Source organism: Harpegnathos saltator, unplaced genomic scaffold (genome assembly GCF_003227715.2).
Source record: "Harpegnathos saltator strain DR-91 unplaced genomic scaffold, Hsal_v8.6 scaffold248, whole genome shotgun sequence".
Taxonomy (NCBI): Eukaryota; Metazoa; Arthropoda; class Insecta; order Hymenoptera; family Formicidae; genus Harpegnathos; species Harpegnathos saltator.
Genome location: NW_020230037.1, coordinates 376,922 through 394,091, shown reverse-complemented (window position 1 = coordinate 394,091; position 17,170 = coordinate 376,922). Strand labels below are relative to the sequence as shown.

Genomic DNA, 17,170 nt, shown 5'->3' with positions numbered 1-17,170 from the left:
GAGCCGATGGATTCGGGCAGCGACCGGATAACCGTGTGTGCGACATTATCAACGGCAACGGCGACTTCCGACAAAAGGCAAGCGCGCGCCTTCGACTCACGTTGAGATCACCGAAGTCGTAAAGTCTTAACGAAGCGTACGCGTCTCTCGTTAGGTCTCTCTCTCTCTCTCTCTCTCTCTCTCTCTCTCTCTCTCTCTCTCTCTCTCGACTCGACCGGCTCGTTGTTCGCCGCACGAGCGGACCGTAACGAGCGGTCTACGAAGGATTTCTGCCGATCCGAGCCGGCGTCCACATTCTGCTTTCCCACATATTTCTGTCGTATTATCGTTCGCAGCGCATTTCCAGCGCGCGCCGGGAATACTCGTATGATCTCACCGAGTACACACGGGACCCAATTAGCGCGTATATCTCGGCGTGAAACTCCGATATCCTTGAGAATAACTAGCGGCAATGGTGAGCGAGACGTCGAACGTGCGCGCGCGAGACGAACGAAAGCCGAGTTCGCTCGAGGAAGCGACCTTCCCCGAACGAGGCCGCCCTCGTAATGACACTTTTCGGCGCGTTCACCAACTCCGAGGCGCAGGGTCAGGTAAGAATGTCCGTCGACGCGACGGCTCGTTTCCCCGCGTCGTCACGTAGAGAGAGCTTAATGTCCACGTCGACGACAACGTTGCTCGAAAGTCGCAAGCACGGCACCGGCAAAACGCGAAGCGATATGAAGCACCGCTGCGGCCACCGACTAGAAATTTATCCCATGGTCCTGATCAAGTTAACCTCATTTGAACTTCAGGTCCCAGTAAGGTAATACTATCGGGTCCTAGTAAGTCCATGTAACGTAGATATTAGGACCTTATTAAGGATTCATAGTCAAGTTCTTATTAAGTTACCTTACTGAATTCGTATTACGTTTTTTCTCATATTCACATTGTAATTCATATCATATACATATAAAATTAACTACAAAGGGTTTTTGTTAAAACTTGATAATGCAAATCATATCTTACATTAGGTTGGTACATTAAGGTATTATATTTAGGTTAAGGTCTTAATACATAAGGTCTTAATATGGACCCAATCATTAGAACCTTATAAAAGTCTTCCTTACTCAATTGTTATCCTTGACCTTATAAGGACTGACCTAATTAGGATTGCCCTTCATTCATCCTATTAGGTCCTTATTAGGTCCCAATATCAGGCGTACCTGATCAAAATTTCTAGTCGGGCCTCTCCGGGTGTAAAAGCGCAGCCACGCTCGTAGCTTTCCAGCGTGCCGCGGAGGACTCTCGTCGAGTCCTTCCTCCGCATCGCGCAGGGAATCGCGAATTCCTCGGTTACGCATCGTTTATTAAGCGAGAATCCCGTTCGTTCCCTCGCAGCGTCCGGCTCGGGCTCCGTCATAGGAAGGGATCCGCTTCCGCCGAGGGCCGTCAGCACGTCTCATCTGCCTCAAAGAACGCTGACTCAAGCGCCGACGGTAGTGTCCACTCTTCCGTTACCGAGAAGCAGCGCCGCCGGCCATCATCGGCAGCAGCCGCTTCCGCTCCATCACTCCACTCCTCAGCACCAGTCTCTCAGACAGCTGGAGGACGAGCCGGCCACCTCGCAGATGCTCAGGGCCGCCAGCAACGGCGACATCCGCAGAGGCCCCGGCATGTAAGTACCAGTACCACTCGGCCTCTCTCTCTCTCTCTCTCTCTCTCTCTCTCTCTCTCTCTCTCTCCTCGCCCGCGCTCGCGCGCTGCGACGAAACCGCCGCCCCTGTCGCGCGACGGCGAAACTTATTAGGCAACTGTGTTGGCTGTCCCGCAAGTCCGGATGAGACGCCGTCGTTGTTTGGCCACTTCGCTCACGCTCACGGATGAAAACTCCCCGACCTAGCGGCCGGTTGTTCCAACCTTACCTCTTGGTAAGTTAGCTGGTAGTTAAATCATACGTCTGTCTTCGTTTGAATTGAAGGAGAAACAAAGATAAACATATGATTTAACTATCAGTCAACTCACCAAGAAGGTAGAACATACAGTCCTAGGTTGGCGGGTTGTTCCAATTCCTTGGTGAGTTAACCGATAGTTGAGTCATACATTTGTCTTTGTTCTTCCTTCAGCTTAGACAAAGACAGACATATGCTTGAACCATCAGTTAACTTACCAAGGAGTTGAAACAATCTGTCCATAGTATATCGCGTGTTTCACCGATGGTCGACCCCGACGAGGTCTCCAGCGCCTGCGAGGTCTGACCTTGCCGCTGTGTTACGCGCCGATATAGAGCTTCCCGTCTGCGCGATCAGTCGTTCAAGACGAGTCGCCATTATAACGGCTGCCTTCTGTTACTCGTAATCATCATGGAGGGCTCATCATGGATAGCTCGTCGTTTGCCGAGCGACAGTTTGTTCGCCCGTTTCGGCGCCACCGGCCGTTCCGTTATTCCGATAGTATGTACGTACGTTTATCTATTATTTGAAATGATCTTGGAAATTGGATCAACGAATGCAGTTCATTATGTGTGAGCTTTTAGGTTAGTTAAATATCGGTTAACTCGACCCACTTGTCCACATTGACTCCGATTGTATTTTTCAATAGCAAAGATTGCCCCGATAACGGCGGAGAATATTCAGACGACGTAACGATTAATTCTTGAACACTGTTTCTGTCACTTCTTATTACTAGGACTTCCTATTAGTAGGACCTCCTGTTACTAGGAAGGGTAAATTTCCATTCACGCTTCTTTTAATTCTTTTCTTTTTTTCTTTTTTTGAGTATATATCGACCATAAATATTTGTGAACATTATAAATACCAGCAAGACACCGCTGTGTAACGCACTGCTATTTAGCGACAACAGTTGAAAATATCATCGGGTGAACTTTCACGCATCCTGGTGCTTTGAGGGTTAAACTCGGGAGATTAGACCTTTCTGCTCTCCGATTGCGCAATGTTGCTCCAGTTTCCACGAGACTCGGGGAAAAGTATTTACGCTCCCCGCGACGAGATCGCGTCGTGATCCCCCCCCCCCTCTCTCCCTAGTTTCTCTCAGAGATACGAACACACGACTGATCGGTCGTGGTCCTTGCGCGCCGACCTGCCTCAGGGTAACTCTATTATTCCACCGACGTACGCACGAAGAATTACAGCGTGAAGTAACAGATGTCGAGCGCGCTGCCATTATTCATTCATTAAGGGAGGAATTACATGCGGAGCAAGCTGTTTTCAAGGAAATTTTTACGAATTCTTTTAATAGAAACAGTAAGATCAATGGATCTGAAATTTTCACAGTGTATTCATTAATGTTCAAAGTATAAAATAAATTTGTTACTATCTGTATGGAAAGTGCACACAAAACTTTAAACGCGTTTATCCGGAAACACCATTTTCTCAAACTGTCGACACGATTATGCAAAAAACACTGAACCGAATAACTTGAAATTTTTGCATAATATACAGTAGACGTGTAGTTTTCGTCTCTACCTCGAACACATTTATATTTTATTTTATTCATTTTTTTTAACCATGACTACAAGTTGAAAAAAGTTTTACTTTCTTATACTTTTTTTTCTTTGTACAGTCATTATTTTCCCAAACTTGGCTTCACCGCCTTCATTTTGGTACGGGCTACAATGGCAAATGTATATTTTAAAAATCTTTCTCATTGTTTGGCTTCAAAGTAGTGAGAGGCCTGGAATTATATGTCGACAGCAAACGGAGCTCGCAATCGGATAACTGCATTTTTATCTATAATTACAGATTCAGTTCTTATGATTCAACAAAATTTATTTTATACTTTGAACATTAATGAATACACCGTGAAAATTTCCGGTTCATTGGTCTTACCGTTAAAAAAATTCGTAAAAATAGCCTTGAAAACGGCCTTCCGCATGGAATTCCCCCCTTAAGGTGCGTTCACAACGGCAAAGTCGCGCGTCCGATGGGGCGGCGAGGGCTGTCGCCGCTGCGAAAGGCGAACTCGTCTCGGTGCGCGATTTATCAAGCCGATATCAAGCGGATGTTTCGATGCACCGCTCGGGTTTTTCTCGCACAATGACGGGCCGTTATTGCGCGATTGTCAAATCGCACGATGCGGACTGGATGGCCGTCGTAGAAGGCCACGAGGAGAGCGCACGCGGCCGCGACGTAACGCGATTAGCTATCGCCATATTTAGCCGGCGAGCAGCTCGTTAGCTGCGTCGCCCCGTTCAGCCTGTCAGGCTGCTTAATTATGAGCCCCGCGCGCGCCGCTGACCGCGCAAATAATGCGAACGTGCCGCCCGCGCCGGTCAGATTTCCCGGCGCGCTCTTTGACAGAATTGCGCGGCGCTTGGATTGCGCGGTATCGCAATTGCACTAATTAGTCCGAACTCGCGAAGGGCGCCGCGATGCCACGATCGACGCGTGAGAACGCTCTCAAGTTCGCCCGGCTCTATTATTAGCCGGCGACGTGAGCTAAACTGCGTCACCTTGGTAACATAATTACCTCCCGCGCATGTTCGCGCTCGCGGCTCACCTTCGCGCCGCGTCTCAATTTCCACGGTCGTCGTGTCGGGTCCAATCTAATTTCCGCCACTAATTTCTTTCGGGCGGATTCTCCCACAGTCTCGCGCTCACCGTCCAGCCGCTCCCGCGCGAGAAACGCGCTCCTCCTTCCCGTTATCGCAAGTTATTCGCTATCGAGCGAGCCGCGCGTGCCGCGAAATATGCCTGTGAATTATCGATACCCACTTGACGTGTCTGAGATAACGTTAAATTAGTAACGGCGCCGCTCGGCAAAATCTCGCGGGGCCTCCGACCTAGACTAACTGCGAGAGAGAGAGAGAGAGAGAGAGAGAGAGAGAGAGAGAGAGATGCAAGTTGAAATTATATTCGAGTGTTATTCCACCGTCGCAGCGTGAAACTACGCGAAAACTCTCAGCCGGAGGGGGAGAGGAAAAGGCAGCAACGCGATCCTTCGGTCGACACGAAAAGGATCGAGTTCCCACATTTTTCTCCCCGGGGGCTCGGGCCGTAACATTTTTACGGCGTCATTCCAGGCGTGGCGGGCGACCGGTGACGCCTTCCACGAGTCAACCCGACTGACCTGCTCTTGTCTAATTTCAGGGTTACCGGCAACGAGATGAAAGACCTGAGGTTAGCATCGCCGGGCGGTCATTCCACTCAGCGATTGATCAGTCCGGTCGGACACTTGCGGGTCGCCTCGTTGAACGACCACCGTGTGTCCAGCCCGAGCGACAGCGAGATACGCGTGCACAGTCCGAGTAAGTTCTCTCTTCTCGTCGACGACGACCCGCGCAGCCGGAGCGTGCTCGACAGAGTCGCTTTTGCCCACGCCCGATTAGTGGTGCAGAGCTGCGCTCCGATCTCGGGACGTCGCACAGTGGGGCATTTTGGAAATTTACTGCTCACCATGTCCAGAACCCTTGATTTTTAACTGATTTAGATAATTTCTTTTTTCAAATTGTTGGTGAAAGAATTCTCTGCAGAACTGTCGTGGCCGATTTTTCTGAGAAATGTTTAAAAAATTTTTAAATCACATAAACTGCGGTCCAACAATGCTAGATTACATCACTGAGCTCCAAGTGCGTGTGTGCGTATGGAAAGAAGTTCTTTCCATCGTAAATATGTATAATCAGTCACGATTACAAATATGTCGTGGGTATATGAGCCAATCGCTTCTTTTTCAGAGGAATGCGAGGAAGCACAGCATAAAAATATTAAGAGAATACGCCGAGTATGGTACAAGAAAAAGTTCTCGTAAGGATACGAACACGGATTTAATTCATAAATTGTTGATTTCATCAGATCCGTATATCGCTTCGTTCACAAAGAGGTGGACATATAAAATCAGAAATGTTGATCCCGAATCCCAAAAAGCCTCTTTTACAACAATAAGTCCCTTATCACCGATTTAGAAGATATTTTTATGCTTTTGTGTAGTTAGTTGGGTATCTGGCAGGGACAGTGTTAAGATAGGGCTCAAGGTGAAGGTTCGCTAAAAAAAAACCTAACGTGCCTGTAACGGCATCTCCAGGGTGATGTGGAAGTCCGTTATTGGCTCATATACCCGCGACATATTTGTAATCGTGACTGATTATACATATTTACGATGGAAAGAACTTCCTTTCATACGCACACCCGCGCACACGCACTTGGAGCTCAGTGATGTAATCTAGCATTGTTGGATTCGCAGTTTATGTGATTTAAAAATTTTTTAAACATTTCTCAGAAAAATCGGCCACGACAGAGAATTCTTTCGCCAACAATTAAAAAAATTTAAAAAACAATTTAAAAAAAGAAATGATCTAAATCAGTTAAAAATCAAGGATTCTAGACATTGTGAGCAGTAAATTTCCAAAATGCCCCACTGTGCGTCGGACCGATTAATCGCCCGCCGAGATGCTCGATCCGAGGAATCCGCTCTTATGAAAGAACCCCAAGCTCAGTTACGCGCGGTCCAAGTTAGTTACGGCGCGATTCATACATTGTCGAGCGTAATGCAAGTTGGAATCGCTCGCGCGACGACGAGACGCTGAAACTGCGACGCTGTCCGGTCCTCGTTAACTGAGTTCCCGAACGACCGGCGAATTTCCTCCCCTCTCCCCCGCTCGCGTGTAAAACGCAGAGTCGCGGCTTAATTGACGCCGATGAGCGGAGCGTCGCGGGCAAACGTGCTCGTTACCGAAATCATGACTCGACGAGGGTGCGGGACGCGTGAGGATTTAATGACTTTTCCAACTGCGGCGCGCGATCGATCGCCGCCGCCGGTGTTCACGGCTGCAATCATTCTGCTTGTTTTCTTCTTCCATTTGCCGCGCTCCATCTTTCGCGGCGACGAACACCAGGGACGGGGCTCCGAGTATGGGAAACGCAGGGACAAATTTACTTATCATTAGCCGAGAGAGCACGGCGCGACGAGAATGGAAGGGAGGGGGAGGGGGGAGAGCTTTTAATATTCAAAGTTGACCCCGCTGGTTCGCGCGCGCGCGCGCGCGTGAACTTAAGAGAGCGATGAACAGCGCCCGGCACGGGCGATGACGGACGAGCGATTAATATCCGCGAGATTAAGCGGCGATTTAACATCTAGCCGGGAATCGCGAGATTGCCGAACCGTCGTGAAAAGGACATAAATTTAGGTCGAGAATTTGAGAGAGCGGCGAGCTCGGGTTAATTATCCGAGGATCCATGCGGCGTTCCGCCGAAGGGTGTGCGTACGTGTATCTCTGTGTGCAGGTGTGTGTGTGTGTGTGTGCGCCGCCTGTCTAATGCACAACGTGGAATAATGGAAATCCCATGTGCACTCGCAGGTGCCCCGCCTAACTCCGTGAAGGCATACATGCACACGCGCGCGCGCCTAATCGATATCAGGCCTCGGGAAGATCAGCGCTTCGGGGAACGTATAACCCCGGGGTGCACGATGTCATTACGTAGCGAACCTTGTGCGGCAGCTCCGCCAGGAAAAAGAAAAGTCACGCTCACGGAATGATTCTTTCCTTTTTTCCCCTTTCTTTCTGGCTCTTTCTCTCTCTCTCTCTCTCTCTCTCTCTCTCTCTCTCTCTCTCTCTCTCTCTCTCTCTCTCTTTTTCTTATTTCCTGAATTTTCTCCCTTCCCTGCCTCGAGACGCGACGAGTCTGCGACAGCGGGCGTTTGTCTGGAAAAATCAACTGAACGTCGACGCTGGATAATACATAGAAGAAGGGGAAGTAGGATGAGTATTAGCTTTCTTCTCCGTCGAGCTTCAAAATAATTTCTCGCTCTTTCTCTCTCCCTCTCGCTCGCTGGTTTTCTCTTGTTCCGCTTTTCCCTTCTCTTAGATGCGATTTTCGAATCTCGCTCAGTTTCCGTCGTTTCTTTTCTTTTTTTACGCGGCACGTAAGGTATGACACACGCGCGGGTGCCGGGAAAATTGTAAGAATATATAGTGACTTTATCTCGGGCGCACAGATGCGGAGGATAGTTCTCTCTCCCTCTCTTCCTCTCTCCCTCTCCCTCTCTCTCTCTCTCACTCTCTCTATCTCTCTCTCTCTCTCTCTCTCGCTCTCTTTCTCTCTCGGTAAATATTACCTTCCGAGAAAATGGAGAAGATCGTTCGCGGTTTTCCTAAATGCCACGGTCCGCCAAGAATCTTCCTATTCCGCGCGATCCGATTCCATCTCTCTACAATAGCCGCGCAATTTTCCGCGTTGGACGGAGGTCCGTGGTGCCTCTCTCGCGTTTTACGACGCATCTAACGGTCGCAGCAGCGAAACATTTTCGCCTGAATATCTTACACGACGCAGTCCGCGCCGCGCCGCGCCGCGCCATTGCCCGCGATGGTAATCGGCACGCGAGTAAAAATGCAATTCTTTCGAAAGAGCCGCCAAGGTCCGTTCAAAGTCCCGTGCAAAGTTCATTCGTTCAGCATCCGGCAGCTTGATCAACGAGACGCGTCGCGTAATTGGCGAGATGGGAACGTCGACGCGCGACCGTTGAGTCTCCTTCGCAAAATGCCGGTTTCGCAAATCCTTTTCTAGGCTAAATCAGCGGCGGGATATCGATATCGGCACTTTGCGCGGTGAAATGCACCTTTTACAACGAGACTAAGCGGCTGCGGTTGTTCCGGCGCGTCGACGCGCAAATACAAACGACCGTCATCAACGTAATTAACGAGAAAGTCGATCTGCCGACTCGTTGCTTGAATGTTTTCGCGGTATTCTCATCTCGCCTGTGTTCGCCTGAACTCGCAAAGTCTGGCGGAATGACCGGACAGAGACGGAGAGAACAAGAAAAAGATAGAGAGAGAGAGAGAGAGAGAACGAGAGAGAGAGAGAGAGGGAGGAAAAGAGAAATATCACAACAGTTCCGCTCATTTCGCTCATACACTCTATCCCAAAAATAACCGGAAGGCTCTATTTTGACGAAATTAGTGGCGTCTTCTATTGGTAGGAGATTGAGTTAGGAAGTGTCAACCTTCCTTAATTACCTGTAGATATTTCATGACATTTCGTTCACTAGGAGCCAAGATACGACGCATTTAAGTGACAGTAATTTGATATCTCGGTCGATTGTTGCACGATTCATGCACCTTCTCATCGTTCGTCAATTGTCACTGATTTTCTGAGCAAAAAATCAAATTTTATTACTTCGACATTCCCCGTATTCATCCGATTTGGCACACCCTGCGACTATTTTCTATTCTCTAAGCTGCATTTGGCGGTGAAAGGCAACCGTTTTGCATCAATCGAAGACATTCAACGGTCAACGACGAGCCAATCTCAACACCATTCGAACCAGCGACATAAAAGTGTCATTTGATGCACTTCTCGAACGTGCAAATCGTTGTATTTCTACCGAGGGAGAATATTTCGAATAAATAAAATGATTTTTGTCAAGATTTCTTTCACATTTTTGTTTTTTTCTTTTTTTTCTAAGCTAGTCCGTAGTTATTTTTGGGACAGAGGGTGTGTAACCCCCGTCCGTTGCGACGCGGCTTCCTCTTCGGCAGCCATAGATAGATTTCGCGCGAGGGACGCGCAGCATTTCAGCAAGATACTCACAGCTCTTAACCCTCTTCCCCCGCAGGCGAGAGAAAAATGATCAGCCCGATCGGCAGGGAAGTCGACCGCGGCGGAGGCGCGACGGCGGGTCAGCGGCAAGGCCAGCAGCAGCAGCAGCAGCAGCAGCAGCAGCAACGGGCGCGGGACTGCAACGAGCTGCTGCATAAAAGGGTGAGCGAGCGACGAAGAGTCGCCTTAACATCGCGCCCGTCGATTCGATTGGCATGGCAGAGCATGATGGATGGAGAGAGGAAATTCGCGCGCGCGGCCAGCATCGCAGTCGCGCGCGGCATCGATCGTGCAACCCCGTCGCGATAATTAAACCGCGTCACGGTGCGATCGTTCCCGCCGCGAGCGGCGAATTTACGAGCGGAGGCGCCGCGTGAAAAGTGCCGCCGCTCTCTCTCGTGTGTACGTTTGTGTGCCGACGTTTGAAGCAGCCTCGCCGTCGACGAGGTCGCCGTTGTGACGCGTCGGTGACGCGCCGCGCGCTCGACGCGACGCGGCCGATCGCGCAGAATTATGAGCGCCCGTGTTTTTCGGCTGTTCTCTATTCTCTCCGCGCGCCTTTTTCTGCCGGCGCGGCGCGGCGCGGCGCGCGGAATTTAGATCGTCGGAGCGGATCCGGAGAGAGAAAGCCCGAGCGTCGCTCGCGTCGGGAGCGATCCGAGCGGCGGATTCTTGCGCGACGACGTGTTGCACAATCGACGTCCCGTCGTTTCGCTGCTTTGTCTAATTGTCTTCTCCCTGTGTCCCCGTCACGCAAGGCACGCTGTCTGTTCGTTTCATCGTCGGGGCATCGACGTAGCTCGCATCATCACCGTAAAGCATGTGTAAAAATTCCACTTAGCTCGAATTCCACGCCGCCCGCCCCGCGGTGCCAAACGAGAAGAGAATGAGATCGGTAGAAAGAGCCTGCGGCACCTTCGCACATCTCACTCGCACACGACTCGTGTGTGTCGCGTTTCAATGTGTACCAGATTGATAACGTCTTTTGCACCACGTCATGTGTACAGCGCACGCTGCAGCCGCGAAACACCCGTCGACGAGTTTCCGAGTTCTCCGAGCGGAGGACGATCGGGACGGGTGGTTGAGCTGCTCGTGTGTGTGTGTGTGTGTGTGTGTGTGTGTGTGTGTGTGTGTGTGTGTGTGTGTGTGTGTGTGTGTGTGTGTGTATGTGTGTCGATAACATTGCGTTAACGCGTCTCGCGCAACAGATCGTGTTCGTTATCGCACCGTTAGACGAAACGGGTCGCGATCGGGTCTAAACGGAGCTAAACGCGAGTTCGGTGCTGGAAACGAGCTGGAGAGCCCAAAGCTCCGTGGAAGGACTCGACTCCATCGCATCGGGGAACAACACTGGCTTCAATAATAGCAGCATTAGGCCCGCTCGCGGCCACCTTTGACTTTTGACGATCGTTCCTTCAGTATGCAGAGAGCGCAACATCGTCGTCGTCGTCATCGCGGCAGTAACGCCGCGACTACACCGGCGATTTACACAGTTTGCGCTACAAACAATCCTGTTAGACGGCATTCTTCAAGTACGATTTCACCGGCTCTCCCGCGATAGTCGTCGTCGTCGTCGTCGTCGTCGTCGTCGTCGTCGTCGTCGTCGTCGCCGTCGCCGTCGCCGTCGCCGTCGCCGTCGCCGTCGCCGTCGAGTTGGCTCGAAAGGAAGTTTTTCGTGCGAGAATTCGAACGGACCCGCTCTCTTAACGCGGCCCTATCTTGAGGGGGCAAGAAAGTAACGACCCGAGTGTCGTCGTCCTGGCGCCATTACATACAATGGAGAGCCACGACGCGGGCAGCGAGCAGCGGCAGGATCAAGATGAAGTGGGGCGGGAGCGCGAGGGCGAGAACGAGAGGGAGAGAGATAGAGAGAGAGAGGGGGGAGGGAGAAGGGGAGAGAGGGGGGGGGAGAGAGAGAGAGAGAGAGAGAGAGAGAGAGAGAGAGAGAGAGAGAGAGAGAGAGAGAGAGAGAGAGAAGACAAGCGAAGGGGAGCGCGACCGAGACTCTAGCGAGGTAAAGGAAAAGAGAATTGAGAAGCGGGGTCCAGGGTCGATCCTGCATACGGTCAGCATCGGTCAGCAAGGGCACCGTGCCAAGGAACTGCAGACAGGCCTAAAGCTGCGTGCACAACCGACGTCGCGCGACATTAGTCTTGGACTTTCTCACGACGACCTCGCCGTGACTCCTCGGCGTCACGGAGGTTCAGTGGACGCGCTGATATATCAGCGCGTTCCTGGTGGAACCACAGGAACCACAGCCTACTGTGACGTGAGAGCGAAGCGTCGAGAGCTCCGAGCGGACATCGTCGTGGCGAGCCTCAGGTCGCCGATTTTTCCCTCAGCCCCGCCGATCAATCGGCGGCTGCGAACTCTGCGCGATCCACCTCGGAATGCGACCGCGTAATATCTCCGCGAGAGACGTGACCGTTAACACCCTTTCCCTGTCTCCCCGTCGTTGCCGTCGTCCACGGCGTGATCGATCGACGGCGTTAACACGGGGACCCGCGTTCGAAGCGGCGTCCCCGCTCTCGTCGTCGTCGGCGCGAGAACAAGAGGCGTCGGGCGAAGAGCCGAAGAGCGCGAGAGGAGGAGAAGGCGCGCTGCGGAAACTTTTGTCGGCGAGCATACCCGCGTGTGGTCGCGACCGGGCCTCACCGGGGCAAAAGGTACAAAACGCCCGCCGGCACCGGGCGAGCCAGCCGAGGCGGCCGACGATGCACCGTGTGCAGCCGACCGACCGGTCGCGCCCGCCCGCTCTCACTCGGTCGTTCGTTGGGTCGTTCGGCCGAACGAGCGAGGGAGCAAGCCGATCACGAGCCGGGCACGACGCCAGTCGGCCCAAGTCCTTCAGCCAGGTACTCCCGCGCGTCGTTCGGTCATCGCGCGCCATCGCGTCGAGAGTCCTGCGGCCCGCGAGAGGCGCGCGAGCTCTTCCTCACGCACTCGCTGGATCTCCGCTGGATTTCGCCAGCAACCGGAGCGTCTCCGTGGGAACGGCCGGATCGTCCAAGGGCGAAGGCCGTCCGGCGAGGGGATTTCGATCCGAGGACATTCGGGTGCATTCGAGAACAGGTACGAGGCAGCGCGACGAGAGACTCCGCCGCCGCCGCGGGCGAGATTCGAGCTCAAGTCGAGTAGCTCCGATCGCGCGACCGTAGTCGACTGGAACTTGAGATTTGGAGGCCGCGGGAAGTGAGTCACGGGGGCGGTCTCGTAAAAGCGCCGAATACACGTACGATCGCCTGGGAATATTAAATACGGCGTCCTTTTGTCGGATTGCCGAGACCGAGCTTTCCCGTGCGCGCGCGCGCGCGCGCGTGCGCGCGTTGTCGGCCGAACGAGCGAACGCGTCTGTCTCGCGTCTCAGCGTTGCAAGGCTTCATAGAAAGGCTGGCTGTAAGAAGAGACACGAATCGTGCCTCGTAATCTGTAATTACGAGATTGCATGGAGCGACCACGCGCGAAAGTGCGAGCTACAAGAGTCGACACCGATGCTGCTGCTGCCGCTGAGATGAAGCTTCATGAAGCGCTGGAGAACGTCGCAACGCGCAATGCGTCTGAACATCAGCCGGCTTTCCGCAAGGTCTTCAATGTCTCTCTTTCCCCCCTTCTCTCTCTCTCTCTCTCTCTCTCTTTTTAGCGAATGTGAGCTTCGCTTCGCTGTATTTCGCAAAGCGAGAGACTCGGGACTGGCTGAGCGTCGAGAGTTCCTCGAGCGACGAGAGAACGATCTGTGGATCTCGCAGGAATACCCGGCGAGAAAGGACACGACGTCGAGATCGCAGAGGATATCATTGACGATCGAAAAGGAATTTTCGTGAAATGGCAAGATCGAGAACGAGTCAGTCAGCCAGCGGGCTTTTACCTTTTGGGACCTGTCGCTGAGTGGAGATAAGGAAGACCAAAGCGCATTCACGATCGATCCCGAGTCCCCCGGATTTCGTACGTTGCTTATCGGGCGAGATTTCTCCTCGCTGCACTCGCGACCGTGTGTGTGTGTGTGTGTGCATGCGCGTGCTCGTTCATGTGAGTGTGTTGATGAGAATTTTTACGCATTCTCCTCCGGCGGCGAGCGCGCCTTGTATTAGAAAATTGCAGTAGACCCCATTCTCTCCCATTCTTTCCCATCTCTCTCTCTCTCTCTCTCTCTCTCTCGATTCCCCGTGACTTTTAAGAATTCCTACGACGGCGCAGCGATAAGGGCGCCCGCGGCCGCTCGAGTCAATTTCGCCGACTTACTTTGAGTCGCGACGTTACGTACAAGTAAGCACGACACCATCTCCGAAAGTGGCCGCCATGACGGAAAAAGCGAGAAAGTGCGGGAATAAAAGGGGCAAAGGGACAGAGGGAGTGAAGGGGTAACACGTTAAATGCGGCCGCGGTGTTTTCGCGCGACGCAGCCGGCGCGATTTCCAAGCCGAGCGTGGCGTTATTTTCGCACGATCTGAAATAAACACTCGCTGATCTTTATCGATCAGCGACGGAGACGTCGCCGTATAAATAAACGCCGTACCAAATACGCCGCCGCGGCATTTACGAAGGAGCGATCGCGCGATGTTCGTATCGACAGCGCTCCTCGCTCATCATCGCCGCCGCTCGCGCCCGTCCGATTCGCCGCGCGTCGCTAATAACAAACGAATTGTTTCAACCGGCGATTGTCGGCCCTCGATGCATTGTTTCCCGTCGTATTACGCGAGAGTTTGAACGAGAGGCCGCGCGCACCTCTCTCTCAAGTTGCCGCAAATTCGACCGCGAGAGCCACTAAAACGTAGCGGTCTCGGCGCACGAAGCGGCCCGACGAATGTAAAATGCCTGGCGGAAAGAGAAGGAAGAGAGAGAGAGAGAGAGAGAGAGAGAGAGAGAGAGAGAGAGAGAGAGAGAGAGAGAGAGTGAGTGAGCCGGTAATCCTTGCGGGCGCGCACGCTCCGGTTTATCGCCGAGAAATTCCGGCGCGCGCAGTTAAAAAGTTTGTGTATGCAGTCGCGGTCGACTGACATAAAACCGCATCGGCTGAAATTTCAATACTGTCAAACGGAGCACCTAATTCGGCCGGCAAATGCGGTTCGCCGCGTTTTTCCATTTCTCGCATTTATGCGGGATTCGTGCCGGGCTATAGTTGCGGGGCCCGGCCGTTTTATCAATCTCTCGTGCGCGCTCCTCGCGCGCGCGCGCGCGCGCGTGCATCTGTGAGCGGTACGAAACGAACGGAACGTGTATATGCCGCTCGCACAAACGCTCGTAATTCAATTCCACCTGCCGTCGCTCGACCTCGGGCTGTTGCGATTTGGTGGATACTGTACCGCGCGCGGCTTGTCGTAACGAGTAGCCGTTTGCGCCCCGGTAGAAATCGCCCCGACAGGTTTCGTATGCGCCAGCCCTCTTCTGCCGCATATTCTGAAAGATCTCACCGAATCGAGCGATTCGGCATCGCGCCCGGCGATTTTCGCGCGATATCTTAGCGGGGATTAATTGCGCGCAATTGTGCGGCAGCTTCGAGAGCGTCTACATTATGCCGCGGCGATGTTAATTTCAAGCGCGCCTTCAGACACTGCTGACGATAACAGGATGTATTTCTCCTCTCCCATGCCAATCAAATCTACACACACACACACACACACACACACGCACGCACACACGTACACACCTATATATACACTCCGCACATGCTGCGAGTAATTGTGACACGGCAGAATTAATCGCCCCTAGTCATTTCTTCGAGCGACTCTCTCTCGCAGAGAGAGAGAGAGAGAGAGAAAGAGAGAGAGAGAGAGAGAGAGAGAGAGAGAGAGAGAGAGAGACAAATTTCCTCCGTATGGGCAGAGAGGTAATCGAATATCCAACGAGAACACCGCGAAGTAACTAACTTGCGAAAATGAACGATCGCGCGCGAGGGAGATAGAGATAGTACGGAGGAAGAACGGAGAAGCGGAAAGGGCGAATTTCCCACCGCCCTGTTACGGCTGTAACGTCGCGTCGCCGCTGAGGACCTCGACTGAGACGACGGCAGCGGCGTGTCATTTCCCCGCTAGACGACATCGTCGCGAGGTCCTTGGGGTGTCCTCGCGGCGTCAGGCGTCCCACATTACGACCGTGATAGCTCGCGTAACCCGCGCGCGCGTGATTGTTGTTTGTGCGTGTGTGCCTAACTGACGATTGCATGCCTCGACAGAGTAACGTCAGCTCCCAGAGAGCGGATGCTGGCGGCAGGGTGACGCAAGCTGGCGCTTCCGGCCTGGTGCGCGTGTCCGCCGGCGAGCTCCTCGGCAGGACCCACGAGGAATTGGTGCTGCTGCTAATCCAGCTGCGACGGCAGAACGCGACGGTCCTCAAGGCGATGGAGACGTGCCACATGGAGATCGAGGCGCAGGTCCGAAGAGCGAGAGAGGGAGAGAGAGAGAGAGAGAGAGAGAGAGAGAGAGAGAGAGAGAGAGAGAGAGAGAGAGAGAGAGCTTGTATAGGCGCGATCTCGCGAAGTTTTTCACACAGTAATTAGACGGAAATATCCACAAACGATGACGATGGCTTACTGTAGGCTCGCGGACCTAGAAGCGCTCTGGACGATCACGAGGACGCGGTGTGATGCTTTGAATGGCGAATTTGAGGGCAGCGCTGCTTTTCAGACCGATCGCTTTGTAGAGAGTGAGAGAGAGGGAGAGAAAGAGAGAGAGAGAGAGAGAGAGAGAGAGAGAGAGGGGGAGAGAAAGAGGGCGAGGTGATTCGCTGCGACGGACGACCGTGCGGTTTGACGAGATCTTTCAGGATGTGTTAGAATTTAGACCGCTGTGTGTAGGTGCACTCGGACTGCGAATCCACGCGACGATCACGCAGTCTTCGTCGACGGCATGTAACATACGCTCGCGCGCAAATCACGAGGCAGGCTTGACCAACGGAGGACTCGGCGGACTGCTGATGAAAGCGCAGCGGTCGTAATCGAGTAGATGAGAATCGTCCGGTATGCGATGTGTTGGCGCTCGCGTCCCGCATTCGACGTCAAACACTCGGCCGCCGATTCCGATTCGAGAGGCTCGGACAGACTCGAATCCGACCCGGCCCGGTCGTCGTCACGCGGCCCGACTCCATCGACGAGTCGGATCGTGTTAACGGATTCGGGACGCGAGCAGTAACCATGACCCGCGTCGAGGTCGTAGAGTACGCTTTTCCTCCGCGGCGTGTCCGTTGCGTTGTCGCGTCGCGTGTCCTGGCACAGCTGAACGTGCACGAGCTGTCGAGGTGTGTCACGGTATCACTTCCGATTTAGCGCGCTAAATCGCCGTGCCAGAGACGGAGGTCGGCCCCGTGCCGGCAGCAGTAACGGACCAGACGAAATAAACGTTCCGTGTGTTTTGTGCGTCCGCAGGCTAGACTGGCGGAGCTCGACACGCCGAGACGGCTGGAGAATCTTCAGAAGCTCGAGGAACTCAAGAGACACCTGATGGATCTTGAGAAGCAGGTGAGGAGCGCGCGCGCGCGCGCAAAACGGTAAAAAGCAAAAACCGAAAAAAAAGATAAGACAGAGAGAAAAGAGAAAAGAGAGGAGAGCGGTAGAATGTGCGCGAAGACGGAAAGATAGATAGATAGATAGATAGAGAGAGGGAGAGAGGGAGAGAGAGAGAGAGAGACACGTTGACCGTGGCGTTTGCTTT

The 17,170-nt window shown here is 53.0% G+C and overlaps 1 protein-coding gene across 11 annotated transcripts in view; it reads left to right on the top strand.

Moving 5' to 3' along the window:
• LOC105183037 (uncharacterized) overlaps positions 1 to 17,170 on the top strand; it is a 212,729-nt gene that overhangs the window by 181,342 nt on the left and 14,217 nt on the right. For 9 of the 11 annotated variants that reach the window (XR_003112938.1, XM_025298922.1, XM_025298926.1 and 6 more), the window contains exons 12-16: positions 1,378 to 1,654; positions 5,085 to 5,242; positions 9,544 to 9,689; positions 15,697 to 15,894; positions 16,885 to 16,977. Coding sequence is in view for 10 of the 11 variants with exons in the window: in XM_025298922.1 (XP_025154707.1) it covers positions 1,378 to 1,654; positions 5,085 to 5,242; positions 9,544 to 9,689; positions 15,697 to 15,894; positions 16,885 to 16,977 (872 nt within the window). In the remaining variant the exon portion in view is untranslated. The remainder of the gene's footprint in view (positions 1 to 1,377; positions 1,655 to 5,084; positions 5,243 to 9,543; positions 9,690 to 15,696; positions 15,895 to 16,884; positions 16,978 to 17,170) is intronic. The other 2 variants (XM_025298928.1, XM_025298923.1) reach the window with 1 other exon arrangement.